This window comes from Phasianus colchicus, chromosome 6 (genome assembly GCF_987193195.1).
Source record: "Phasianus colchicus chromosome 6, bPhaCol1.hap1.1, whole genome shotgun sequence".
Classification (NCBI taxonomy): Eukaryota; Metazoa; Chordata; class Aves; order Galliformes; family Phasianidae; genus Phasianus; species Phasianus colchicus.
Window position 1 is genome coordinate 19,248,703 of NC_143441.1, and position 25,461 is coordinate 19,274,163.

Sequence of the window (25,461 nt, forward strand, 5' to 3'; positions counted from 1 at the left end):
ATTAAAGTTAAGCCAGAAAATGGTTTAACAGAGAAAGTTCGACAGATTTCTCTAATAAGCCTGTTAATATAACCCTACTGCTTATTCCCACTTATCAGTTTTGCTTCTTAATTTTTCCATTTTTTTTCACAACTTGACCCATAGAACAAACAAACAAAAAAAATCACTGTCAAATACATAATTTTTCTTTTTCCTTATCAAGAAACTATACTGGAAAAAGTATAATCCTTAATTCAGAATTAAATAGAGTAGTATCTACTGAGATCAATTAGTCTTGAGAAAATCTTTTACAATCATTGATATTTAAATGTAATTTAATACTGCTCATTCATCTTAACAAATACCCTGACCCTGCAGGGCTGCAGATGCCCTAAATAGCAGCATCTATTACATAATCCATACTTAGGCTTATGTCATTGTGCTGTAGGTTTCTCATCTAAATGAGATCAAAATCTCTCTTCACTGCTTACCACTGGTTTTAAATCTTTAGCCTTCTTAAACAAAGGGTTCTTGTACCCAATTGCACTTTAAATCAAGTAAAGTTGTAAGATACAGGAAGATCAGACAAGTGCAAGTTTACAGGAACCTGTATGACCTAGTATCAAGCAATCTTTCCTAAAGGGTACAACTCTTAAAAACATGAGGATAGTAGGCAACAAGGTTTTCCCTTGCATCTCACCAAAGGAACTAAGTTGTCTAACACAGCACTGTAGCTAAAAAATATGGCACAGTACCAACAAGATATAATAATATTTTTGTCACTCATGTTGTTTATGATTATTTATATTTGACCATTTAAAGTAAATAGGACAAGGTAAATTTCTCAAGTATTTTGACAGTTCTATGGTTTGGCTGAGGTTCACAGAGTCTAAGGAGTGTACACTAAGAATACAGTGGAGATCCTGAAATTCAAAGTGGGTACACCTTCCTGCATCTCATCTGAGTTGAAAGGCACCTGTTAACAAAAGAGTTTGTAAAGAGAGAGACTGAAATTTTGTGGACAGCAATGAAAGGGACCAAAGAATGCAAGTAAGCCATGTAAGACTATGGCTGCTGCAGAATGCTGAATATCAGATAGAAAAAAAAAAAGTATTTGCACATAAGAAGCCTTTGTCCCAATTGATTTGTGCATGACACTACTGGTTGCAGATACTTTGACTTTCTAGCAGATTTCCTGTTTCTGATGCAGAATGAGATGCACCATTACTCTGAGCAAATTATTTAAAAAATACTTGAGAGTGATCAAAAGAAAAGCAGTGTGATTAAGCAGCAGTCAGAGACGCTATTCAAAATAAAGTAGTAGCCTTAAATACTCATATTTGTGTCCAAATGGAAAATTTTTATAACATATCAGGTGAGAAGGGGACAATTTGTGAAAGGACTAAGAACAAAGTGACTATACAACCTGTTTCAAATATATCAATAACAGGAAAACTTCCAGAGAATGTGTGGGTGGGAACCATAGATAGCAACAAAGTTTTTTTAAAAAAGATTTTGTGCATCCATGGACTAGGAAAAAACTGCCACAGAAGGTGCATGTAATTGAAACAAAATTATTTTATTCTAAACAGACAATATGGTAAGTAACAAATCCACAGAACTAGAGCATATTCATCTAACAGAGCTATGGAAACTCTGGGACAAAATATCTACACTAATACACATAATAAAGTATATACATAATAGTTTATTATGTGATTTTCAGAAGACAAGATACTTTGCCAGGGATTCTGAAGACATTAAACTTCCAGGACAAAAAAAAAAGTTCTCACATAGTAGAAGAGTAGGTATTAGTACACAATTAAAAGAATTCTCTGAAAGAGCATCATTTTTTTTCCTGTAATCGTGTGCCTGAACTTGAATATATTGTGTGTGCAAATGAATATAAAGACAAGGTACTGTCCACATATAAAACATTTATGATTTCCAAAGATAAGTTGTAATTTTACAGCTGTTTCATTTCTACTATTTGAAATATCCTTTTCACTGTTGCTGTATACTACTGTAAACTAATACACATATATATTTGTGCTATAGCTGAATAAATAAATCAAAAGTTTTGGGAAATAAAGAAAAATGTCATAAATTCTTTATAATAGTTTTAAAAGACAGTGTGCACTCACCCGCTTTCTGACATTGTACTATCCTTTCATATAAGCTATCTGCATTTTCAACTAGAGTCCGGATGGTCTGAATCATCTGTAGAGAAAATAAAACATACAGAAATATCAGTAAAATTCATTTTTTACTGGCAATTTCAAATTTGGAAAATATTCTTAATTTAAACTGAAATCAGTAATCTATTATTTGTTTTAAACATAATGAAGACATTCTTCTTTCTTGTTATGACCAAGCAGAGAAGTGCCCCAAATGTGGCATAAGGGCATAAAAAACATGATGGTTTTGGGTCAGGATCTCCTGAACACTGGAGTAAAATGTCAATTCCATAACTCATTATCTATCAAAACATATGGAAATTATTCAACTGTTTACCAGGTTATTTTCTTTTGTTGGCTTGGGAGAAACAACCTGGATGCAGGCTTCCTCTTTGTTAGTCACTCAGACACTCAGGATGGCGATAGCTCATCACCCAGTAATTGTTTCCATATTTATCATGCCATTGTTTTTCCAGATTTGCTCCTCTGTATTTTCCCTTTCTGTGGCTTGACTTGTGCATGTGCATGAGATAAGGAGAAAAACAAATCACTCAAGGCTTGTACTAGAGGATAAGGACAATAAATGATTTCCTTACTTGATCTTTCTTTCTCAAGCAAAAACCTTTCATGGAAACTCAGCCAAAAGCACACTGATTAAAATGGATCTCTGCAGATTCTTCAGCCCAGGATATGTATTCAGGAAGATGGACTTTGCTTTACCCCTTAACCATTAATGTTTCTGGGATCTAATCAAGCAGCATTATTTCTATGAGCAGATTTCCCTTCACCAAAAACAGTGGTTAAGCTAGATATACTGCTTATCTGAGTCTTGAGGTGGAACTTTCTTTTCTTTAAGAACTACAACTGCTATTATGAGCAGGAGCATTTCAGGTTACAGAAAAAAAAAAAAAAAAAAAAAAAGAAAAAGAAAAAGAAAATCAAACACATCCAAAATTGCTGCTCACCAATACAATGCTTTAAGAGGCAGGACTACAGCAGTCCTTTCTCCCACCTAGTAGAGGAAACTTTCCCCAGCTGAGTGATGCCAACATACACTGAGGCTGATTTCCTCAACGTTGCTCTAAGTGCACTCTACAACTTCCTGAAGGGAGGTTGTTATGAGGAGGGGTTTAGCCTCTTCTCCCAGGCAACAAACAGGATCTGGGGAAACAGCCGCAAGTTGCGCCAGGGAAGATTTAGATTAGACATAAGGAATAACTTTTTCTCTCAGAGAGTGGTCAGGCACTGGAATGGCTGCCCAGGGAGGTGGTGGAGTCGTCGTCCCTGGCAGGGTTCAAGAGGCGCCAGGATGAGAAGCTGCAAGATATGGTTTAGTGGCTTATGGTAGCAACAGTAGTGGGAGGACGGTTGGACTAGATGATCTTGTAGGCCCTTTCCAACCTTGTGATTATGTAAGTGAGACACGAGTGAATTTGGAGAAGTGGGTAAATGAGCCCCAAATTTTGGATCACAGAAAGCGTGCAAGCAAGGAGGAACACCACCTGTGGGGATGTAAACTACGTTACAGATTTCTATTATTTTCAGCTAGACAAAAATCCAGTTTAAGTAAATGACAAAGTATCTAAAGGAATTCTAGGTCAATTTCTACAACTAAAGCTGTGGAGGTCACTGTACTGGATAATGTTTACATTTAACCTTCACATCCTGATTAATCTGTTTATAATTTCAAAGCATCTTTATCCTGACTTATGTCAATTAAAAAAAAAAAATGCTAACTATAACAATAAGTGAGGAAAAAATAGTAACTGTATCAGGTTGCTAAGCTGCAAGGGAAATATTTTAGCTTACCCATTTTTAACTGGATTGTTCTTTGAATATAAATATCAATGCTCACTCAGGCAAAAATTGCCTATGCATAGAATTATGCTAATTACTAATTAGTTGCGATAAAGACAACAATTGTACAGAGAAGCACATTTTAAACAATAGCATATTTTACCCAGAAAGCCTTCCATAGGGAGCCCTGCAAATTAACTTTTCCTGGTTTGTCAAGGAGTGTTTCATCATCATTGGTTCTTCAAAGCAGTATACAGAAATCGAATGAACCTACCATAAATTTCCTTGAAAGGCAAGGATTTTACGTGTTTCAACATATATGTCAAAAAACACATTTCTTTCTGTAATGCACTTAAGCGAAAAGGTCCAAAGCAGGGTTGACATCAACTGCAAATATACTTCCAATAAGCAATAGTTAGCTTACTAACTAGCTGAAAGGATATTGTAAAACACTCTGCTCTGAGTTTTTCCTGCTTTGAAAATCACTTTGAAAAATAAAATGCTGAACATGTATAATTCTTTTTTGGTTGGGATCCTAACACACAATAATGTGGGATTCTTCTCTTAACCTGAGAACATTTTTGATTGGAATTCGTAACAGAGCAGTTATGCTGCCTACTCAAGGTATTTCTTCTGCAGGGATTGTGCAAAATACTGTGACTGCACTGTGTTAGTCTACTCTGTGTTTCTGACTGCACGTATACAATAATTTCCATGCCCTCAGTTCCTCCATATAATACATTTTACATGCAGATAAAAATAGAAATTGTGGTAACAGTGGTAGATTTGAAAACTTGCTCTTCTGCACTAATTTTTAGAAAAAAAAAACAGTACACAAAGATGACTAAATATGTTCACATCATGGTGATTCTTTGTTTAGCTCCTATACTTGAAAGAATAAGAAAGTCACACTAGTAGTGCAGATGGAAGGAAAAGAAACACATCACAATATCAGTGTTCTTCCATTGTGATAAGGTTAATACTGAAGAAGATATAATAATTTAGAGGTTTAACATTTCACAGTTTTGTTATGAAAAATATCCTTAGATCAAATGTAATGCTTCCCTTGCAAATTTTGGGGAAAAAAAAAGTGACAAATAATTCTGATACAAATTTTGGTATTAACAATACCAGAACAAGTTTCTTTCTTTACCTTCAGTTTCCTTTAAAACACATACAAAGCTGTATTTAAGAGTAACAGCATCAGTAAGCAAAATTGGCTGAACTAACAAAAATTCAAAGGTTGATTCCCACCACCATTTAATGCTACGCCCCAAGTTTGTTGATGTCAAAGAAAATTACATGCTGTTATTGTAAACAAAAAGAAATCTTTCACTAAAGAAAGAACCAAGCAGTAAGGTGTGTACATGTCCACATCACCTTCTAGTTTTGTTTGATTAACGAAGCAATAACAATAGTTCACTGCAATTTTATTATTACATTGCTTCTCAACACTTAACTACCACTCAGTAAATACTCAGCTATCTGTTACAACCCTTACAAAGTAAGGGTTACAAACATATAAATTCTTTCTGGAATTTTAGCCAAAATTGTATCACAGAAACAATCAAGCAGATATTAACAGAGACTGAAGACTTTTTGGTAGGCATAGCATGTAGAACAACTAAGTATAAATAGTACTGTTTAAACAGAACATCAGCTGGTTGGTCCACATCATATTTGTGTGTTTTCTGCTTGGTACAAAAGCAAAGTAGAAAATGAAGAGTAAGCAGAAGCTTCTGTATGAGAATGAATGTCTGCAAGCAGAATGTGAAATGAAATTCTGAAGGTGAATTAGTTGTGGAAGCAAAGGAGAAAAATAAATTATATTCTAGAGTACATTTCATAAGCATATAATAAACAAGACAATCAAAAAGCAGGAATTTCCTAACCACTGCTAACTTGTATTTTAAGTGACAAAACTGGAAAGAGAAATGCAAGCAAGCTTAATAGGGAACAACCAGTTAGAAATCTCTCCATTAAAAATGTACTACAAATTACGCATGCCTATTCTAAGAGAGGAACAAATATTATACAAAGATACCCAGTCTTTTACAATATTAATTCCCATTTCTACTGTTGCTTTCCTCTGGAAGTGCAGATTCCAAATATCCGGTGAATATTTTTTAAAGACAAAACATACAACATTTACTGGAATTGCTTCAGCTCTCCCTGCAATTCCTGCCTCTCATCCATCTTATGACCAGAGTTCTGGTACTTACAATGTAAGTGTCGGGAATGGCTGGACTATGTTCATATTTTTCTGGACAATGGAAAATGAGAAATACAAGGTACATCTTACAAGCCTTGAAGTCTTTATATTTGACAGGCTGACAGTTTGATCTATTCCTTCAACTCTATTTGCTAAATCACGCAACCATTTCACCTACTTATCAGAAAAACTAAAAGAATCAGTAATTCAACCAAAAGAATAAATGTCAACAAAGATGATAAGAATATTTGAGTTATTTAATCTATCAAGGGTATTAGAAAAGAAATGGTTAGAATGGTTAGAAATAAAAAACACTTCCTGTTTCCTACTAATAGAACTTTACCACTACTACTGGTAACATTCATCCCTTTTGTGACTGCATCTTCACAATACAAATGAAAAAATCATATACTTAAAGTATCTATTCTTTTCTTGGCAAAACAGAAAATATTATTAGGACAGTTATAGGAAAATAATAAAAAAGGAATATAGAAGTCTAGAATATCCTTTAAGATTATTTTTAGTGTTTCAGAGCTTTGTTATGTCCGTTTTGTTTTACTGAAGAGGTGAGATCTATGAACTAATACTGTGTACATCTATATATACCTATATAGTATGTTATACATGTAAGATAATATAATGTATGTAATACGTAATATATGTAAGCACGTACAGGTATAAGTATATACTTACATATGTAGAAGTATATATATGTATATAAATGCTCACAGGGATGTACATGCACATTCTATTAACACTATGTGAAATTATTCTGATTTTGAATAAGAAGTCAAGATTTATTTTTACCAGGCTGATGAAGACACCTTTTTTGGTAGAAGACAGAACATTCTATTCATGCCTCCAACTCAGGGGAAAGACATAGATTGAATTTAAACTTAAATATTTTACACACTACATTCTAACAAGAATACAAACCTTGAGACAGAATTCTTTGAGAGACAGGGGAAAAAAAAAAGACCACTATAGTATTTATCACTTTCTCTGGAACTGGTAGGTAGCATACCAAGAGATATATCAGCTGCATTTTACAAGAATCCAGCTAATGGTAAGCTGTGTCAGGATGATGAAACTCAGCGAGAGAAAATACCTTCACTGAGAGAGTTGCGACATCAAGGATTAATTTCATTTTTAGCAATTAAAGTACACTACAAAAGAAGAGCATGTGTTAAAAATACTGTCAGATCTATGTTCCAACAGTAAAAAACATACTTAAAATAGGCATAAACCAAATCTTTATTTAAAAAGTTATCTCCACAAAATGCTATTCACATTCTTCTTTCCTCTTGAATCTTGGTGTATTGGATACGCTTCTGTGACATTTCTGGAAACTGTTTATCATTCAGTGGCCAAACTGGTGCCACCATATGTACTGGGAACACAAACAAAATACTGTCAGCTCTAACTAAATATACATATAAATTCTACCTAAGCAGTCCAGCATTCAATTTTGTTGCATCAAAACGGTGTTTTGTTATAAAAGGAATTTGTTCTCAGTCCTTCCAGTGTCACCTGCCAGTCAGCTTGCTCTGCAGTTGCATAAAGAGTTGTTTAGAACTATATATATACTGACTTTTATTTTCAACTGGAAAAGAATGCAGCTATAGCACTAAGAAGGAAATGTACTGGAAAATCAGATTCTGAACTCATTTTAAACCTCAGAACCCAAGTGAATTATTCTAATGGTGAGGGGACTGAAAGCATTCTGAAACATGCTTTTATCTAACACGAACATCAACAGCAGTGAACTTCCATTAAGCTGGAAACTGCTCTTCACATTACTGAGCTCAGTTCAAAATTCAATAACCAGTGATTAAATCTTGACAGTTAACTGACAGCTAGATCAATGCCACTAAGTTTTCAAGAGAAAGGGGTCCTCAAGCCTGATTCAGTCACCAGTGGCATACCCCAGGGGCTGATACTTGAGCTAACAGTGTATAACACCTCCATTTATCACCTGCATGATGGGGCACAGTGCACCTTCAGCGAGCTGGCAAAAGGTACAAGGCTTGGAGGAGGGTGGGTACAGCACATGGCTGTACTGCTACTCAGAAAGACTTTGACAGGCTGGAGAGATGGGTTGACAGGAGCCTTGTGATGTTCAGTGAAGGGAAATGAACTCCATGTGCACCAGTACAGGCTGGAGGCTGACTGACTGGAAGGCAGCTTCTGAGACTAGGACCAGAGGGCCCTGATGTATAACAAAGAGAAAAGAACAAAGGAAGCACATCCCCAGAAGACAAAGGGGAATAATCTTTCCCCCTTACTAAGCATTGCTGAGGCCACATGTGGAACACCCAGGGCAGTCTGGGGCTCTAAGGCAGAAGAATGATAGGGACTTACTGGAGTAAGCCCAGCACAGGGCCACAAAGACTGTTCTTTAACAGGACTGGAGCATCTTTCACATACTGAGAAGCTGAGAGAGCTGAGACTGTTCAGGCTCAAGCAGAGAAGGCTCAGGGGAATCTTGTGCAGTCATACAATGCCACAGTTTGCCCAGAGAGTCTGTCAAATGTTCATCCAACACTCAACTGAACAGTCTTAGGCAATGTGCTCTAGCTGGCCCTGATTTCATCAGGGGATTGGACAAGATGATTTCCAGAGATGGCTCCCATCATTAATGATTCTATGTAAGGATTTTAAAGTTGACATCTTCAATCAAAAGAAATTTTTACAATTGAGCTTTCTAGCAGTACACTTACAGAAACAAACAAAAAAATCAATAGTAACTTCATTATAAGTAAAAATCAGGTGTGATTCAGCCCAGACAGTCCAGAGATGCCATATAATGAAGAATAATTGATCTTCTTCTATCTGTGTACTGTCCAAAGTATAAGATGAGAAAACAAAACTGCTAACTGCTACTTCAGTGCACACTGAAGACTTCTCACATTTACCAAAGGAACCAAGAGTCCACAAATGCTGTATTTAAAAGCCTGTATGTTCTCTCTTTATTCCTCTTGAGAAGATCAGATTGAAGACAGAGTAAATAAAATAACCAGCAGGTCTCTTTTAAATTGTGCATGCAATGGCATTCAACTCATACACTCAACAATTTTGTGTTGTTTTCCTGATGCTCTGGCTATCAGAACAAAATGCTTTTCATTATCTTTAAACAAACAGAATGAGAACACTGTGTAAAAAGTGGACAATAAAAAGGCGTGTAAATATATATATATATACACACGTGTATAAAAAAGGAAAATAGCCTGCATCTGTAAAAAGAAGCAGAACACTGCTATCCCTGGGAAAAAAATTAATATGCAACATTATTTTTGAAACTCAGAATATCAGTGAAAGATCAAATAACCACATTTCTTACACAGGAGTGGTCAAAAAGACAAACATTAAAAATTCATTGGGAAAGAAAACAAGAACTACTATTGGAAATATGGAGTACATTTAAGAAAGTTACTATTCATGTGACCTATTTTTATGCTTTTCCACTAACGTGCCATTGGAAATATGTTAGAAACAAGAAAGTAAGCCAGATTAACTTTTCTTCTCATGTAGTACTATTATTCTATGTTCTTATAAATAGTCAGACATAAGCCATAATGGAATTATTGAGAGGACATCAAAATTTTCATCATTCATTCTCTTAATTTAAAAAAAAAAGAAACCTTGACTTCCCAAAAGCATCAAATTGTCACTATCAGAGTATTTCATTCAATGTGGAACAGCTCATACTTTACAACGTTTGGCAGTGAAGCTTGAATATCCAAAATTAGACCTTTGCTTCTGCCCTTTTGGACTAAAACAGCCAATATAATCTGAGGTTATCATCTGCAGTTCCACTTTTGGATGTGTAATTGCAGCTTGCAGTTCAGAATGACTGTCCTGTTATACAACAGGAAAACAAGAACTGATAACAAATAACATAGCTGCTTTTGCAGGAACTGCCCATGCTATTCACTGTATGTTCCATCAGTACTTTGTTTCTCAACTGGTTTTTTGACAGACTAACAACTGAACTCAGCAACTATTTAAACTCATTAGAAAAAAAACAAAAAAACAAAACAAAAAAAAAAAAAAAAAAAAAACCAAAAACCAAAAAACAAAAAAAACAGAATATGCAGTTACAATTAAACGGGACAAAAAAATATTACTTAGGCTAACTGCAATATTAAATTGCAACTAATATGCTGAAATTAATATTTTTGCCCTTAGATCTCTTCAACACTGAGCTGTATCCATTTATCACCTCGGACTGTTCTTGGGGAATCATTAGGTCATACATCTTCAAGCTATGTTAGCTAGATCAAAATTCTTGCAAATATACTTACAGTCTACCTTACTTTTTCTAGAAAATTACAACCAAATGCAATAATAAATACAAATAACTCTCCTAAAAACTCCTGTTGGAACAGCTATTTTGGGCTCCTCACTGCAAGAAACACATTGAGGCCCTGGAACGTGTCCAGAGAAGGGCAATGAAACTGGTGACAGGGCTGGAGCACAAGTCTTACGAGGAGCAGCTGAGGGAGCTGAGATTATTTGGTCTGGAGAAGAGGAGGCTCAGAAGAGACCTGACTGCACTCTACAACTTCCTGAAGGGAGGCTGTGATGAGGAGGGGTTTGGCCTCTTCTCCCAGGCAACAAACAGGATCTGAGGAAATGGCTGCAAGCTATACCCGAGGAGGTTTAGGTTAGACATAAGGAATAACTTTTTCTCTCAGAGAGTGGTCAGGCACTGGAATGGCTGCCCAAGGGGGTGGTGGAGTTGCCGTCCCTGGCAGGGTTTAAGAGGCGTCTGGATGAGGCGCTGCGAGATCTGGTTTAGTGGCTTATGGTAGTAACGGTAGTGGGATGATGGTTGGACAAATGATCTTGTATCAAGGTCCTTTCCAACCTTGTGATTCTATGATCCCATGATTCTAGTTAAAGTCAACATTTACTCCAGTTTTCAGGGTATAATAAAGTATTTTAAAAGGCTAAAAAATTTAGTTATAACTTCATTTCAACCTAAGTATTTGGAAAGGGACTTTGACAAATGCTTTTTACAAAATAGACTATTCTCCCTTGTCTACAAGCTTCTTGACTTCAAAGAACTCTTCCCATTTTCACAGTACAGATGACAGGCTGTCTGAGCTGAAAATCCTTGATTTCCTCTGGAAACCTTTTGAAATACTGGCACCACACTAACAACTTAGATAGTCAGTTTTAGGTGTGAGGATACACACAGAAATTTAGCAGTTTGGATATATCAATCCTTGAGAACGCTTGAGTGAATATCATTACTTTATAGTAATTTTTTTTTCAGTCACTTTGTCTTTCCTTTGTAATTTCTTCTACTAGCAATTTAGCTAGAGGCGCATTCGCCACTGATTTCCACATAAAGAAATATTTCATACGAACCTTCAATCTCCAGAGGTACATGCATGCCAAAAAAATTTAGTCTTATGGCTTTGTTTCTTTCCTGCCGGTTATATTCTTTGATCAGCTAGCAGCTGTACACACTCTGATGGACTTCATTTCCAATATTTTCAAGAAATAATTTATTGTTATTTTTAAATCGGTGCAGGTTGCTCCTGAATTTCTTCACAGTGAGCTCTTATATTTGTATACTTAGACACAATCTGGCTAATTATCTATTTATCCTCCTTATATTCACATGACTTCAACATTTTGGAGGATGCCTTGTAACATGAACTTCAGAAGAAATGTAGTCAAGAATGACGTTCTGAATCAGCTGGGGAAAACTAAGCACAGCTTTCGTAGTCTATGCCAGTCACATATTCCTCAGAAAAGGCACCAGACTGAAAAATCTAGATTTTCTTTAGGTGCACAAAGCAGACAGAGGTCAGATGCTATCACATGAGATCCAAAGTTAGATTAGATTGGTGAGAACTCAGTTTTCTTTGCAACAATCCAAAACCTAAAATTTAGGTCAAAATAGAGTTATATGAGAGCGAAAGCAATCTGTTCACTCATTTCATCTTACAAGAACAATCAGTAAGTAGCAGTGCTGGACCTTGTATCTCTTGTTAGCACAGACACTTTCAATCCCAAAGGATAATTTGTGGAACAAAGGCTTGTCAGCTAACTAGCTCTGGCACATCAACAAGCTGAGAGGAAGTGGAAAAGTCTTAATTTACACGTTCTCTCAAGATACAGTTTCATAACCACAGAAGAATGACTGAAATCTCTTACTACATTTGGAAGGTAACCATGACCTAGAACCTACATCAGTAACAAGGTAACTAATATAGATTTTACAAGCTAAGTATAACTCAAAACATATCTCCTAATTATTTCTTGGAAAATTTACATTCCTCAGAATTGATACAATTTTTGTTTCTGTCAGAATTACAAATTTCAACCCAGCATGTCTGATACAAAAGTGTCCCACCAAATTTATCTGCATGGATACCATGATGATTTTTAAAGATGAAGAACATTTAAGGTACTGAGCAGCAGACAAAATATTATATGATCAAAACCTAGATAGTAAGTCATTTTTAGACAGTTTTTAGTAAAACCTGCTAGTGTTGATCCAGTCTATAACTATTCTAGGATTAATATCAAAGTATCTTCTGAGCAGAATGGAAATCAAAATACAGGCTACTTTAATTACCTTATGTCACTGGAAATATTTGCAGCTACATAACATGAAGTTAACTTCAACGTGACTATATATGCAATCTGCTGCCAACAGTCAGATAACCAGATGCAAGCTTACTACAGAATTACTATTCACAAATCAGATTGTGTATTCTGGTTTACAAGCTTTGGTGTCTTTAATACCTCTCATTTTCATTATCTCATAATCCTCAGCATCAATAAACTCAGACCTGATTTTGATCCTGTCCCTAGAGCGCATCTACAGAAGCTACCCATACTACTTGAAACAAATTAAGACCTCCTATACTATCAGTCTGAATACACTTTGAATTACAATACAACTTTTATGTGCGGATTTTTTTTCTGTTTTCTTTCATTTTCCTTTCCTTTCCTTTTTTTTTTTTTTTTTTTTTTAATGTGAAAAAAAATAGGCCTAGCAGCACTATACAATTAGGTTTTAATAACAATCGATCCTAATTATTACAGCAGTATTTCTTTATCTTCTTTCACACAGGTGGAGCTTTCTGCATTTTTTATGTTAGTTTTCTTCTTGTACATTTTTCCTTGCAAACTTCAGAAAACCTCATCTTCATCAAATGGGACACTTCATCCTTCACAAAGAACAAATAAAGATAGTATCTGAACAGTATCTGGCTTCCTCTGTATGATCCTCTAGCATATCTTTGCAGTGCTATTACGGGCATCACTGAATAATGCTGCAGACTTAGGACAAGATAAATTTTTTTCTCTTGCCGTAATACAACTTTTTAAAGTTTACTTACTCTTCATCTTAAATCTCATAAGACATAAAAAACATGCAATGGTGTGGAAGAGGCACTTGCCTTAACTCCAAGCTTCAGTCTGCAGCACTGATCAGTGATGGGTGTGATGACACCAACAGAGTGCATGCTGAAGTATCACATAAAGGAAGCTGAAGTTCATGAACGAAAGGGAAAAATAAAACATCGTTAAACAGTGAGAAAAAATAATAGAGAAAATTTATTCAGGAGCATGGAGTAGCTAGAGAAAAAATATGCAACTTAAGCTTCTCAAAATTTCCCAGTTATACCTGTTTTCATTCTTCTGGAAAGACACCTCAACTGCCATAACATGAATAAAAGCTGAAGATTTTCTTATTTCCTGGGTAAACTTTTGGTTTTAGTAAGGCTGATGGAAAAACACTCATCAAGCTCAAAGATACACTATTTTAACCCATAGCTCCTCTGTATGTAGTAGCAAACACTGGCAATTAAAAAAAAGCATTACATGCTGTTTGTTTACATATATAAAAATAATTATGTAGTGACATGCTAATTAACATATCATTTGTTTAGTTGTTTCCTTAAAAATTGTATGTTACCATGAGAACCTGAAGTTATTCTCACGTTAGATGTGTCCTTGCAGTACTGCACTCTCTTTATAATTGTAATTATTTCAGTGCAGACTGACTGTCCCACTGTAAAATTCTTACATCTTGTCTCACTTTACAGGGAAAAGATGAGCCATCTAATGCTTTCAATGCAAATAAATTCTTCTAGATAATTAATAGTCTTGGCTGAACATTGCTTTCTATGTTGACTATGATTTTATAAAGTTGAGAGCGTATCTGACAAATAAAAATTATTTCATTTGTCCCAAATACTCTCACTCTGAAGTAGAATTACTTTGAAAATATCATTCAGATTGCCATATTCGGAATTCATGCAAGGTCATGACTACTGATGCATTTACAGTGTTAACCTATGTTTAATTAATGAATATGTAATGCGTTCCCTTTTAACATCATGATTTCATACTAAGCATACTGACACACCATTATGCGTGTGTCACAGAATATGGCTGAAATATAATTTTGATCTATGCTGACTCCTAAACCAGCATAAAATAAGACAAGGAGGTAATCATTATTTTGATAGCACAGCTACCCTTTCTTAGTTCTAGATAAGACTTCTCATTACTATGCCCAATTTTACACCACCTGCTCTTCAATGATGGCCAGAAAATCCCCAAACCAAAACCAACTATTGATATAAAGTGTGTCATTTTGAGGGCTTACTAAATTCAAACCAGAAATACAGAAATAAACTCGTTAATATAGTATCACACTCTAAATATCTGTCACCATAGCAAATTTTGAAACATGAGCTAGATAGCTTCACATCTTCTCATGGTCAATGATACGCATCGTCACATTTTCTCCAGTTTATATCTAGATGAGCTTTCAGAAAAAAAAGAGCTATCAGCACAGCTCCCATGTCTGACATAGGATTATCCAGTAGATCCTACTGATTTTAATTGCTTAAACCTTTTTGCAAAGCTGGACAGACCAAGTTTCATGAATTGAAATGCATCTCATTATTTTAATTTGTAAGTTTGGTTAAAATCATCGTTTTGATTATTAATCTTCAATATTATTTAAAGCTGAAAGTTTGAAGTCATGTCTTAATGTTTGTGTTTGTATGAAATGTAGTCTTTACCATTCTTTACAGAAGCAGAGATGGTAAAATGCTTTCAATATGCTATTACATAAATATTCTACTGTTTTAATCAATGAAAATGAAGATAGATTTCTACGTACACAAATATTGAAATCACTTGAAGACTACAGGAAGAGGGGTTAAAGCTACATTAGAGAAAAGGAAAAAAAAAATTGCATTGTGAAGCTGTCTGAATGTATGAGTCACCTCTATCTAAAAAAGTATTTTAAAAAAGGATTTTAACAAAAAAAACTTAAATATTTGGAATCGTTTAATAACAAATAAGGAGCAGCATCAGAACAAATGACAGGTAGAGACATTTCCACCAACAAAATAGAACTTCATTAAGTATGTTATATGGGTAAGTCCAACAATCACGTCTGTTTCCATCCTAATTATGATGTCTTCTAAGCTACCACTAAGATATACCATCTTTTTGTAACTGTGCTACCACTAAGACCAAATTTTATTGTATTTACATCATCATTAAGCTATACAAGCTCTACATAAATTGTTAATTACCAATTCATACTTAGTACTTTAGGACACTGGTATAGTATTATTCTAAAAGTAATTTTATCTAGAAAATGGTTTAAAATATATATATATGTATGGAACTGAGCTACCAGTTTATTTTCTCTTTTTTTTTTTTCTTTTAAATAGCAAAGACTGTTTTCAACATGGTGACTTGATCTTGTTGAGTGAGGTTTCTCCTTTGAACATAGAAAAGTAACGCAAAATTATCCTAGAAATATTTTCTTATTGTCAGATGATACATCAGATTAAAGCAATTACAAAATAAACAAATATAAAGCTCAGTTACAGTGTTCTAGATCACAGAAGTGGAGAACATTTCAAATCACACTCATCTGCTCAATGGATCTTTCTTTTTTTGATACTTCAAGTTTTTGGTAGGTAGGTATAATCCATTATTTCTCAATGCATTATATTTTCCTTCCTTCTTGTAAAACGTTAGATTTCCAGTTTCTGAAGACACAATTTACACATTTACTTAAGTATAAGTGCTGAAGTTAATATTACAGCTGATTACAGGCTAATTAGATGAGTTTGAGTTCTCCAAGAAAGATAAAGCACAGGAAAATGAAAAGGCATGTGCAGATTTTAACACTTCAAGTTGCTTCTAAAACTAAAATTCCTAAAAACTTTTTCTGACTCCTTTCTGCCTACACTAAGTCAATGCCAAAGGAATGTTCATAAAATGAAAAATACTAAGTAGCAAATAATTGTAAGAGGTTCACTGATAGGCAGACAACTTCAAGATACTGCAGAACAGGTAAATTAATACATCCTCTTCACGTTACATCCTCTTGATTATAACAACTTTGCCTTCTAAAATGTACAAACACTGCCATATGTATTCCAGTGTATTAATCTTTCTCTTTTACCTGATATGAAAACACTACCAGTTGCAGCACATTCAAGGGAATGGCTTTCAAACATATGTAATGAAGCATGAAACAGCAATTCACAGGTTAAAATGACCTTTCTAAACAGGCATAGTACTGTGTATTCTAAGAAGAAAGTGTTCAGATAGCATATAAAATAACCACAAAAGACTACTCACCATGTCATATGCTGTTACAATCTTTTTCAAGACCTCTGGAACTATCCCTTGGAGCTCCATAGTCGGATACTGATCATTGAGATTCAGTACTACCAAGGGTGCACTATCAGGCCCAGCCAAGCGTGTAGACACTGCCAAAATGCACTGCATAAGATTTGCTACAGGAGAGAGGCCACATAATTCTTTGAATGAGACTACTGCATTCTGCAAAAAGGAAAGAAAGAGTTTCCTTTACAGTTAAATACAATTTTAAATTACTCATTCTTTCAGGTTAATATACAACACTGCAATAGCTGAGCTAAAACGTACACAGCTTTTCCCTGAAGAACTGGCAGCTTTAAAGCAAACAAGATTACACTTGTATTTAACTAGAAACATTAAAAGTTCCAACAATACCTGCTGCAGCAAAAATCTAATTAGAACAAGTGTGTGGCCTATTCCACTACTAAAATTAACAATGCAAATAAATGAATTCTGAAACATACTGCTTATTTGTTTTGAAAAAAATCTGAAAGATATTTCAAAGTAACTTATAATACGTTACCAGGAGAAACAGCAGGTGGTGAACATCCTATATAGGCAAGGTGGAGTGGAAGGAGGAATTCAGCCCATTTGTAACTTTAGACATACCTTAACTATCATCCAGACGTGCTGTGGATCTGTTGGCTCCCATTTGGTGCGATTCACAAACCCAACTCTCCACTACTGATGTCACTCCTACCACAAGATCACTTAAACAAATTTTTCAGGTACTTTTATATAAATTCCAATTTTGTATATTTCCTTAAAATTTATTATAGTTTTATTTGCTATCCAATATGGTGGAATATAAAATTGCATGTTAAAACTTGAGAAGAATTTCCAGTATTAGAAATATAATGTGACTCCAAGCAGCCACTGAAATTCCATGAGAGGAATGTTCTCAGCACTGTATTGAATTTAGGATTTCTGTACCAAGTGGGAGCTGGTGATCTCTGGCAGGTCTGGAGTTTGTTTTCCTGAAAGAAACAAAAACATTGCACATTCAAGTAACAAATGTGCTCAATGCTCCTTTCTCTCTCATCTTACCTACACTGGGTATCTGACCAGTTTTTAGGACTGATTAATCATTTTCATCAAACCATTTTCCATCTTGACGGCTCTTTTTTGGACAAATTTCCTTGAGGGACATAATGTCAACTTTAATGCAAATAATAATCAAATGTGAAGTATTCTGCATTCCTTTTATGAGACAAAATACATAAAATATATTTCAAGATATCTACATACAGGGTATCTGTGCCAAGTTATGTGAATACCTATGTTACATCCGTTACATTCAGTCACAGAATACTTCAGTAAAGTAGCATTTTGTAAATGTCCAGCAAAGACAAACTACTTCTAACAACCAGACTACAGCTTAATGATACAATAATTACACAGTTGGAGGGAAAAATAAAAAGACATTGGAAAGTCTTTTCAGGCCGATTTTGTTTAACAGCATGAATAAATCATTATGAACAATAATCTTACAGAGAGGTAAATGAGAGCACAGGGGGCATACACATTAGCTACTGGCAGGCAAGACAAAGATACAGCTGTAACTCTCACCTTTGACTTCTAACCCTATATCTGACTCCGTCAAACAATTTAAACATACATCACATCCATTGTTCTTTTATCAGTGATGGATACATAACAAGTTATCAAGACATCAACTTTTGTCATGGCATTGTAGTGCATAACAAAGATGATAAAAAGCTACCTGTGATTAAAAAATATGATTTTTTAAAAAAAATTAAACTTCCTGCCCTACACTTCCTTATTTTTTACCTTCTTCCAGTTTATTTTAAAAACAAAACCAGTTTCTCAGTATCTGGCTTCAGAGACATTGTGTTCTTCTTTACCACCAAAAGCCATAATTCATAAATCACATTCCTTGACATAAGCTGGTATTTATTTTGAGTGGCTTACTTATTTTTATTAGCTGGAAACCTTTACTTATACAGATTTTAAATTATGCACATTATATAACCTGCCAGGAAAGCTACACAAAATTAATGTTCCTACATATACATAAAATACCTTCTTGATAGTACTCTGAGATACAATAACAATTTAGTTGATAACACAACTTAAACTGAGAGAATAAAATATCTAAGACATCTTCCAATATCTCACATTCAAAGAAATCATACTGCAAAGACTGACAGATTATAGCAGTTCTGGAAAACAAAGCAGCATATGCAGTGAAGAGTTGAAAGCAGCTATAAAAACTGCACGTTTTCACTCTCCTTAAATCTCAGATTCAGCTACTCCTTGAAAGCCATCTTAAAATACAGTACCTCTTACATGACAGAATTTTACTTCGAGAGATTAACTACATGTAAGGCTCACTGTATACCCAGTTTGTAATGCAAAACACTTTCACAAACCAAAATATTATCTCCAAATCTTTCAAATAATTTCTTAGAATTGGGGAGCTTCAAACGCTGAACTACTTTCTTTTTTCATAAAAAGAAAAACTAGTTTTAAAACTGTACTACTAATAGAATCCCTTCAAGATAACATTATTCATGAAGAAAATTTATCTACGTTGATGTCTTTGATCAGTTTCCCCTTAATGTTAAATAAAAGTACGATGTTTTAATAAGTCACTTCATTTCAGATGAAGCTGCTGAATTTTACATTTCACTGCTAGTATTTCTTCAGAAGTTTGTAATTAGTTAAAAGCTTTACTAAATAAAATATAACTTTTAAGTCCTCTTTGATTTAGATCTAAAACGAGCTTATTTACCTGAAATCTTTATTTGAATCTCCAAAAATTGCATTTGGAAGGTAGATCTCATGGGTTCTACAAAAACAAGCTAAAATCTTACTGTACTTTCCACTAGCATATATCTAATAATTTTTTTCAAAAACATAGGTCTAGTCAACAAATTTGAGTTCTGAATCACGTTTTTCACACAGAAAAAAATGGCAAAATATGTCTATGAATCAACGTTTACATCAGTAGATGTTATCACCCCAAAAGTTGTTCTAAGATAATCAGTTTTTAAAGCTGCTCAGCATTAGACTTGATTCAAGTAACTTACAAAATGCAATAAGACTCTAAAAAGCATATGTTATTTACATATCATAATACAAAAATACACATAATGTACTGATAAATTCATGATAAAAACTGTACCTGCATATTTTCTCTCAAATCCGTGGCATCCCGTATAGGTTGGAGAGCATTCTTGAACACTTCATCTATTGTTTTAATCCACAGTGTTCTCACAGAAGCATACTCCCGTGATTTCTTGCCCTTCCTCACAGAGAGGCCCCGCTTATGAGGTTTCCCACCACCCCTTCGATTAGTAATGGCCACATGCACAAACAAGGAAGCATGTGCTAACATTTCACCAGTTAAAGACTGCAGAGGAACATGACGATAACCAGTCTGTAGACACTCAAAGGGAATAGTGTACTGCCCGATAAACTCATCCCCAATGTAATCATCATCCAGCACTACAAAACGCACCATTGCTAGTTCTGGTAAATTTATTTGAAATTCAAAACTCTCATCAAAAATTGGATTATCACCATTCTGATGCATAGTCTTTGTCCTTTGCTCGGCACAGTCAGCGGGGATTCCATGTATTTCAACATAGACATACGGATCCACAACATCACCTTTGGCACCTGATCCTTTGGGTTTAGGAAAGTTTTGCCCACTAATGATTTTAATATGAAGCAGCTGAGGTGAAACTCCAGGCACAGTGTCTTTTGTGTTTGCACTAAAGAAAGATACTTCTTCCCTCATGATAGCAGGACGAAGGACGTAGCCACAGTTCCCATTTTGTCGAAACCAACCAATGTTAAGATCCATCATTAATCCAGGTGTCTGAAAGTTCATGGCTACTATCTGACAACCACATTTCCAAAAATCCTGGGGATTCATATTACTAGAGTCAATCCTCATAGGGCTGGGAAAAACTCTGGCAAGAAAACGTTTGTTATAATTTACAAAGTCTCCCGGGTTTTCATTGGCATATTTGCTAGCAAGCACTTCATTAAATGAGCACACTTCCCAGTACTTCTGGAGCTGAAATGAAACTTGAAACTCTTTGAACTGAACTGATTTACATATGCTTACCAACTCAGAGAGCTCTTTGCAAAGCTGAAATCGTTTCCCAGTCAAAGAGTTTTGTTGTTCTACACCCTCTTTCCCCACTCTCTGTGACATTTCTGCCCCTTCATCTTCATCTGTAACATCTCCTTCTAGTCCAGAACAATTTGAGGAAAGCTTTTTTGCTTTAATTAGTATTTTTCCTTTAAGTGATTCCGGTGATGGAAGATAAGAGTCTTCAATGTTTGGAGACTGCGTATATAGTTTGTCCCCCAAAATTTTCTTCATGTGTTGTACCATCACTTTCTGCTGTTTAATAGAACAATGATTTTCCAAACATAAAATAAGAGGATACTCTGAAGCAAAAAATGCATACTTGTTAATAATGTCAATCACACTACGGAAGACAATCTGAGAAGTCATTGTATGTCCCGTGTAAATCACAGGCTCATTATCTGGACCGTCCCAAACATCCAGTTCAACACTTCGACAACCCATTTTAAGAGCACGAATATAACCTGTGATGTCAGAAGGCCCTCGAAACTGATCCTCTATCAAGTATGTATTATGAGATGAATTTATAAAATAATGAGATAATGGCTGTTTCATATCTTGACAAACTTTTTTATGTTCTGGGTCAAATATGTGGCAGTCTGGTGAAGTAAGGTAATTCGTAAACCCATCTATAGAAAGCCAACCTTTTTCCTGGCCCTCTTTGGCTGGCTCATATTTCTGAATAATTTCAAGGCTTATTTCTTCTGTGACATGTGCCATACCCTGTTCTGCTTCTAAAAACATCATAAGGTCCTTGGTATCTAGGAATTCTTTATTGCTTGAAAACTGAACCAACAGGAAATAGATTTCAGGTCGAGTACAAAGCTCATGAAAAACTTCAATAAACTCTTCTTTTGTTACTTCAGTACCAGTTTTTTCCTTGGATCTATGTAACTCCTTGAATTTTAATTCAATTTTATTTGTTTTTAAACCAGGATTTAAGTCTTTTATAAACTGTACAGCATTACACAGGGGTATATGTCCTAAATTATCTACATCCGATTCACTGAACATTTGTGAAAGCCATGAAGTCCGCATATTATCTTGAGTACTTTCTATCATGTCTAGAGTATGTTTTCCATAAGAAATCAGGTATCTTAAGCCAGTAACCCAAACATTTGCAATATCTGCTGAGTTAGCAACAAGATCTAGTGACTCATAGTTTTCTCCATATATGATTGAAAATGCGCAGTCTTCTGATATCTGGTCATATATTCCATTGCTGCGAAAAATATCTGTATTTTTTCCTGTTCTTACTTCTTTGATTGACTTGATGTCAATCTTCGCTTTTTCAGAATCCTTTTTTGAAGGTTCCCAGCGTAGGGATTGCATATCTGCATCTAAAAGAAAATATCGGTGATACACTCTGGAATTGGATCGAATCTTTTTGAGCTCAGAGCCTTCAACCATTGCATTTATACAGTCACTTGCACTGCTGATCTTTTTCTCAGTTGGCATACTGCTGAATGACACAGTCTTTTTCCGTTCTCGTTTTTGTTTCGTACCATCCTGGTAAACAAGGGGGGAAGAGAAGAAAAGAAAACATGTATCAGTATCATTTTGCTCAATATTGAAATAGGTTTCAGCTTACACCTGAAAGTTAATAAAGCACTCCAAGAAGGTCTACATGTGATGACCAGAACATTCTTATTGGAATCATCACAAATTAAAACATAGATAATAGCTTAACATTTGCTCCTCTGTACAGACATAACATTCTTTTTTTTTTTTTAATATATTTTTCATAAACAAAAAATTAATCAAGGAAAGTTTTGAATGTTAATAAAATAATAATGTTGTATATGTGCATTTTATCAATAATAATCCATTTAAATACTTGGTCTACAGCCAAGGCAGTAGGAAGTAAGCTATCTTCTGACTCTTTACATAGTACAATAGATACTTGCAGAACAAAACACAATTCTTTAACCACGCCAACATAGTCTTCTCAAGAATACCAAAGAAAGAGTAATATAAAATTAGTTATTTAAAATTCATACGATGTGGTCCTTATCTAAGTGTACAGACAAGACAGCACTTAACATGCTTAGTGCCCTCCTCTACTGCACCCATCCATGTTCTTCCCTCAGATTGTCTAGAGTATTGTCACATGCATCCCACCCCCATCCACCTTAGTCTTAATGAGCTACACTGAAAAATAAATGACAGGACAGGAGCAGATAATTCACTCTACATTCCGAATTTCAGGAAATACAGTGACAGTGACTCAGGACTGCCTGAGAGGGTTAAAGGTTAACGAGTTCCAAAGAAGATGTGTACTGTCAGAAAGACAGTGAACGGAAAGGCAAGACCTGGTCAGGAAAAGAAGCAAAGTTCACCTTTGTTCATAAAACAATGAAAGAACCCTGAGATCTTAGTCTGCTAGAGAAAGCCTTGATAGAAAACTAGATATATAAGTCATTAATCAAACTTAAGAATAAAAATATTGTCATTTAGCTTAATTGTTATTTATATTGATTCAAACAAGTGTAAGTCAATAACAGATTAGACACAATCAATTCCTCAATAAATAACTTTTTTTTTGCTTTCGTTATCAGCATCTTTTTTAAGAATAAAAAAATAGTGCAACAGTTTAAACAGTTGCATGCACTGAGAAGAAACTCTATAAGACTTGTAGTCTGAAATAATCTTTTAATGGAATAACCTCTTTATGTTAGGTATCCTATTTAGAAATGTTCTTATATTCCAGCTTTGCTTGAAAAAAACTTATCCAGATTTCTACAACAAAATTGTTAATTTTCCCTTGAACAGTTTTCTATTTGAAGTACATCCCAGCGCAAATAAGCATCATATATATGACAGAAAGGGGAGGAAAAGAAAGCTTTTAACAACTACAATACCAAGCAGATATTCAAATAAAAATCATCTATAGAGAATGCACTTTCAGTTCATGTCATATATATTCTATATTTAATTTCATAGAATTAAAAAGTATGTACAATAATTCTGTTTTTATAATTCAATTCATAAGCACTGCAAAGCTTTTCAATGAAAACAGTGAAGTAGACTTAATACTCGTGATTCCAAGTTTTGGAAAAAATAATCAACCATATGATTATTGCACCTTTAATGACAGCAGAATATCCTTTACACAAGCTCTCCAGAGCTTTCAGACAAAGGAAAGTTTCCTTAATTGGAAAAAAAAAATACAACTGTGATTTCTGTTCACAAAGGTTTTACTTCTATTTTAAGCCTCATTTATCCAAGGTTTTAGTTCTATTTTAAGCCTCATTTATCCATGTCACTGAATTTGAAGAAACAGGAAGGGTCAGTCCCATAGAAATGAACAACGAAGCTCCTTTGGCCTTGAATGGCCTTGAAATGAAGTGTGCTAAAACTGTTTCAATTTTTCAGATGCAAATCTAGGAGTGAATATGATCTCTAAACTCTTTCATGAGACAGATGGCAGATAACCTCCTGACATGAGAACCGTCAAGGGTTGGGAAGTATTACCTTGCCTGATCATAATCAGTATAAAGCCAAAGAACAATGTATGCATTTCTCCATCAAGACCATGTCTGATCCAAGACACCAAATAGCAAGGGAAAAAAAAAAGGTGCAGTTTCTTGATGCCATCTAACGTTAGCAAGTCCATCTCATGGAATTCTCATTCCCAAACACTTTCCTATAGCCTGAATTGGAGTTTGCATCCAAGAATAATCTTGTATCAAAAGATAATCTTGTATCACAAGAATAATTCAATCTAGCATGTGCAAGACCATTTTACTTGCTTGCTAGATGAATCCAAGGCCATTTCAACAGCATTCTACTTTTCTGCAGGGCAAAGCAGTTTCCCCACTTGCCTTACTCATGTAAAGCCTGCTGGCAATAGATATCACTCCCTGAATGTGATAACCACAAAGACAAATTTTAAAATACTCTGTGGAGTTTCTCACAGCTCTGAGCTCCAGAATACTGATCATAAGATCAGCTGCTCGAGAGATCAAGGATCCTGAGCTTGTGAGAGTCCTCATTCCAATAGAGACAGTGACAGCCACTATCAATCTGAATAAACAAAAGAACTTAAGGGATATTTTCACAAAGACACAGGCCAGGACCATCTACCAAATAAGTGACTTACTGAAGAGAAACACAAGGGAAACTCTCACTCATATACTGAAAATGTAATTGCATACTCTGTGTTTAACAGGTTTGTGAGCCTCAGCGATAGAGTCTGACATGGAAAAGAAGACAGATGTATTCTGCCATATATTGTGGAGAATTTCTCCTTGACACTGGGGTGCATTCATGACCTGGATCCAGCCTCTCATGGCCTTATATCTCACTTACAGATTAGCAAACTTCACGTATCTGACAATTTCTCAGCATTCACAAGACAGTGTTCTCAATACTGTTCAAGATGCTCAAAGTGAAACTACCTCTCCAGCATGGCTTCATAATTCTGTCCATCACAGAAACTAGATATTTTGTGTTGAAACAGCTCTCCAGTATCTCTCACACAATGAAGACCATGTCAATATTCA

General features: G+C 35.0%; 1 protein-coding gene across 3 annotated transcripts in view; it reads right to left on the reverse strand.

Moving 5' to 3' along the window:
* PLCL2 (phospholipase C like 2) overlaps positions 1 to 25,461 on the reverse strand; it is a 101,840-nt gene that overhangs the window by 26,837 nt on the left and 49,542 nt on the right. For all 3 annotated transcript variants that reach the window (XM_031590200.2, XM_090142596.1, XM_090142597.1), the window contains exons 3-5: positions 19,979 to 22,465; positions 16,810 to 17,013; positions 2,124 to 2,199 (exon numbers count right to left, since the gene is read on the reverse strand). In XM_031590200.2, the coding sequence (XP_031446060.2) occupies positions 2,124 to 2,199; positions 16,810 to 17,013; positions 19,979 to 22,465 (2,767 nt within the window). The remainder of the gene's footprint in view (positions 1 to 2,123; positions 2,200 to 16,809; positions 17,014 to 19,978; positions 22,466 to 25,461) is intronic.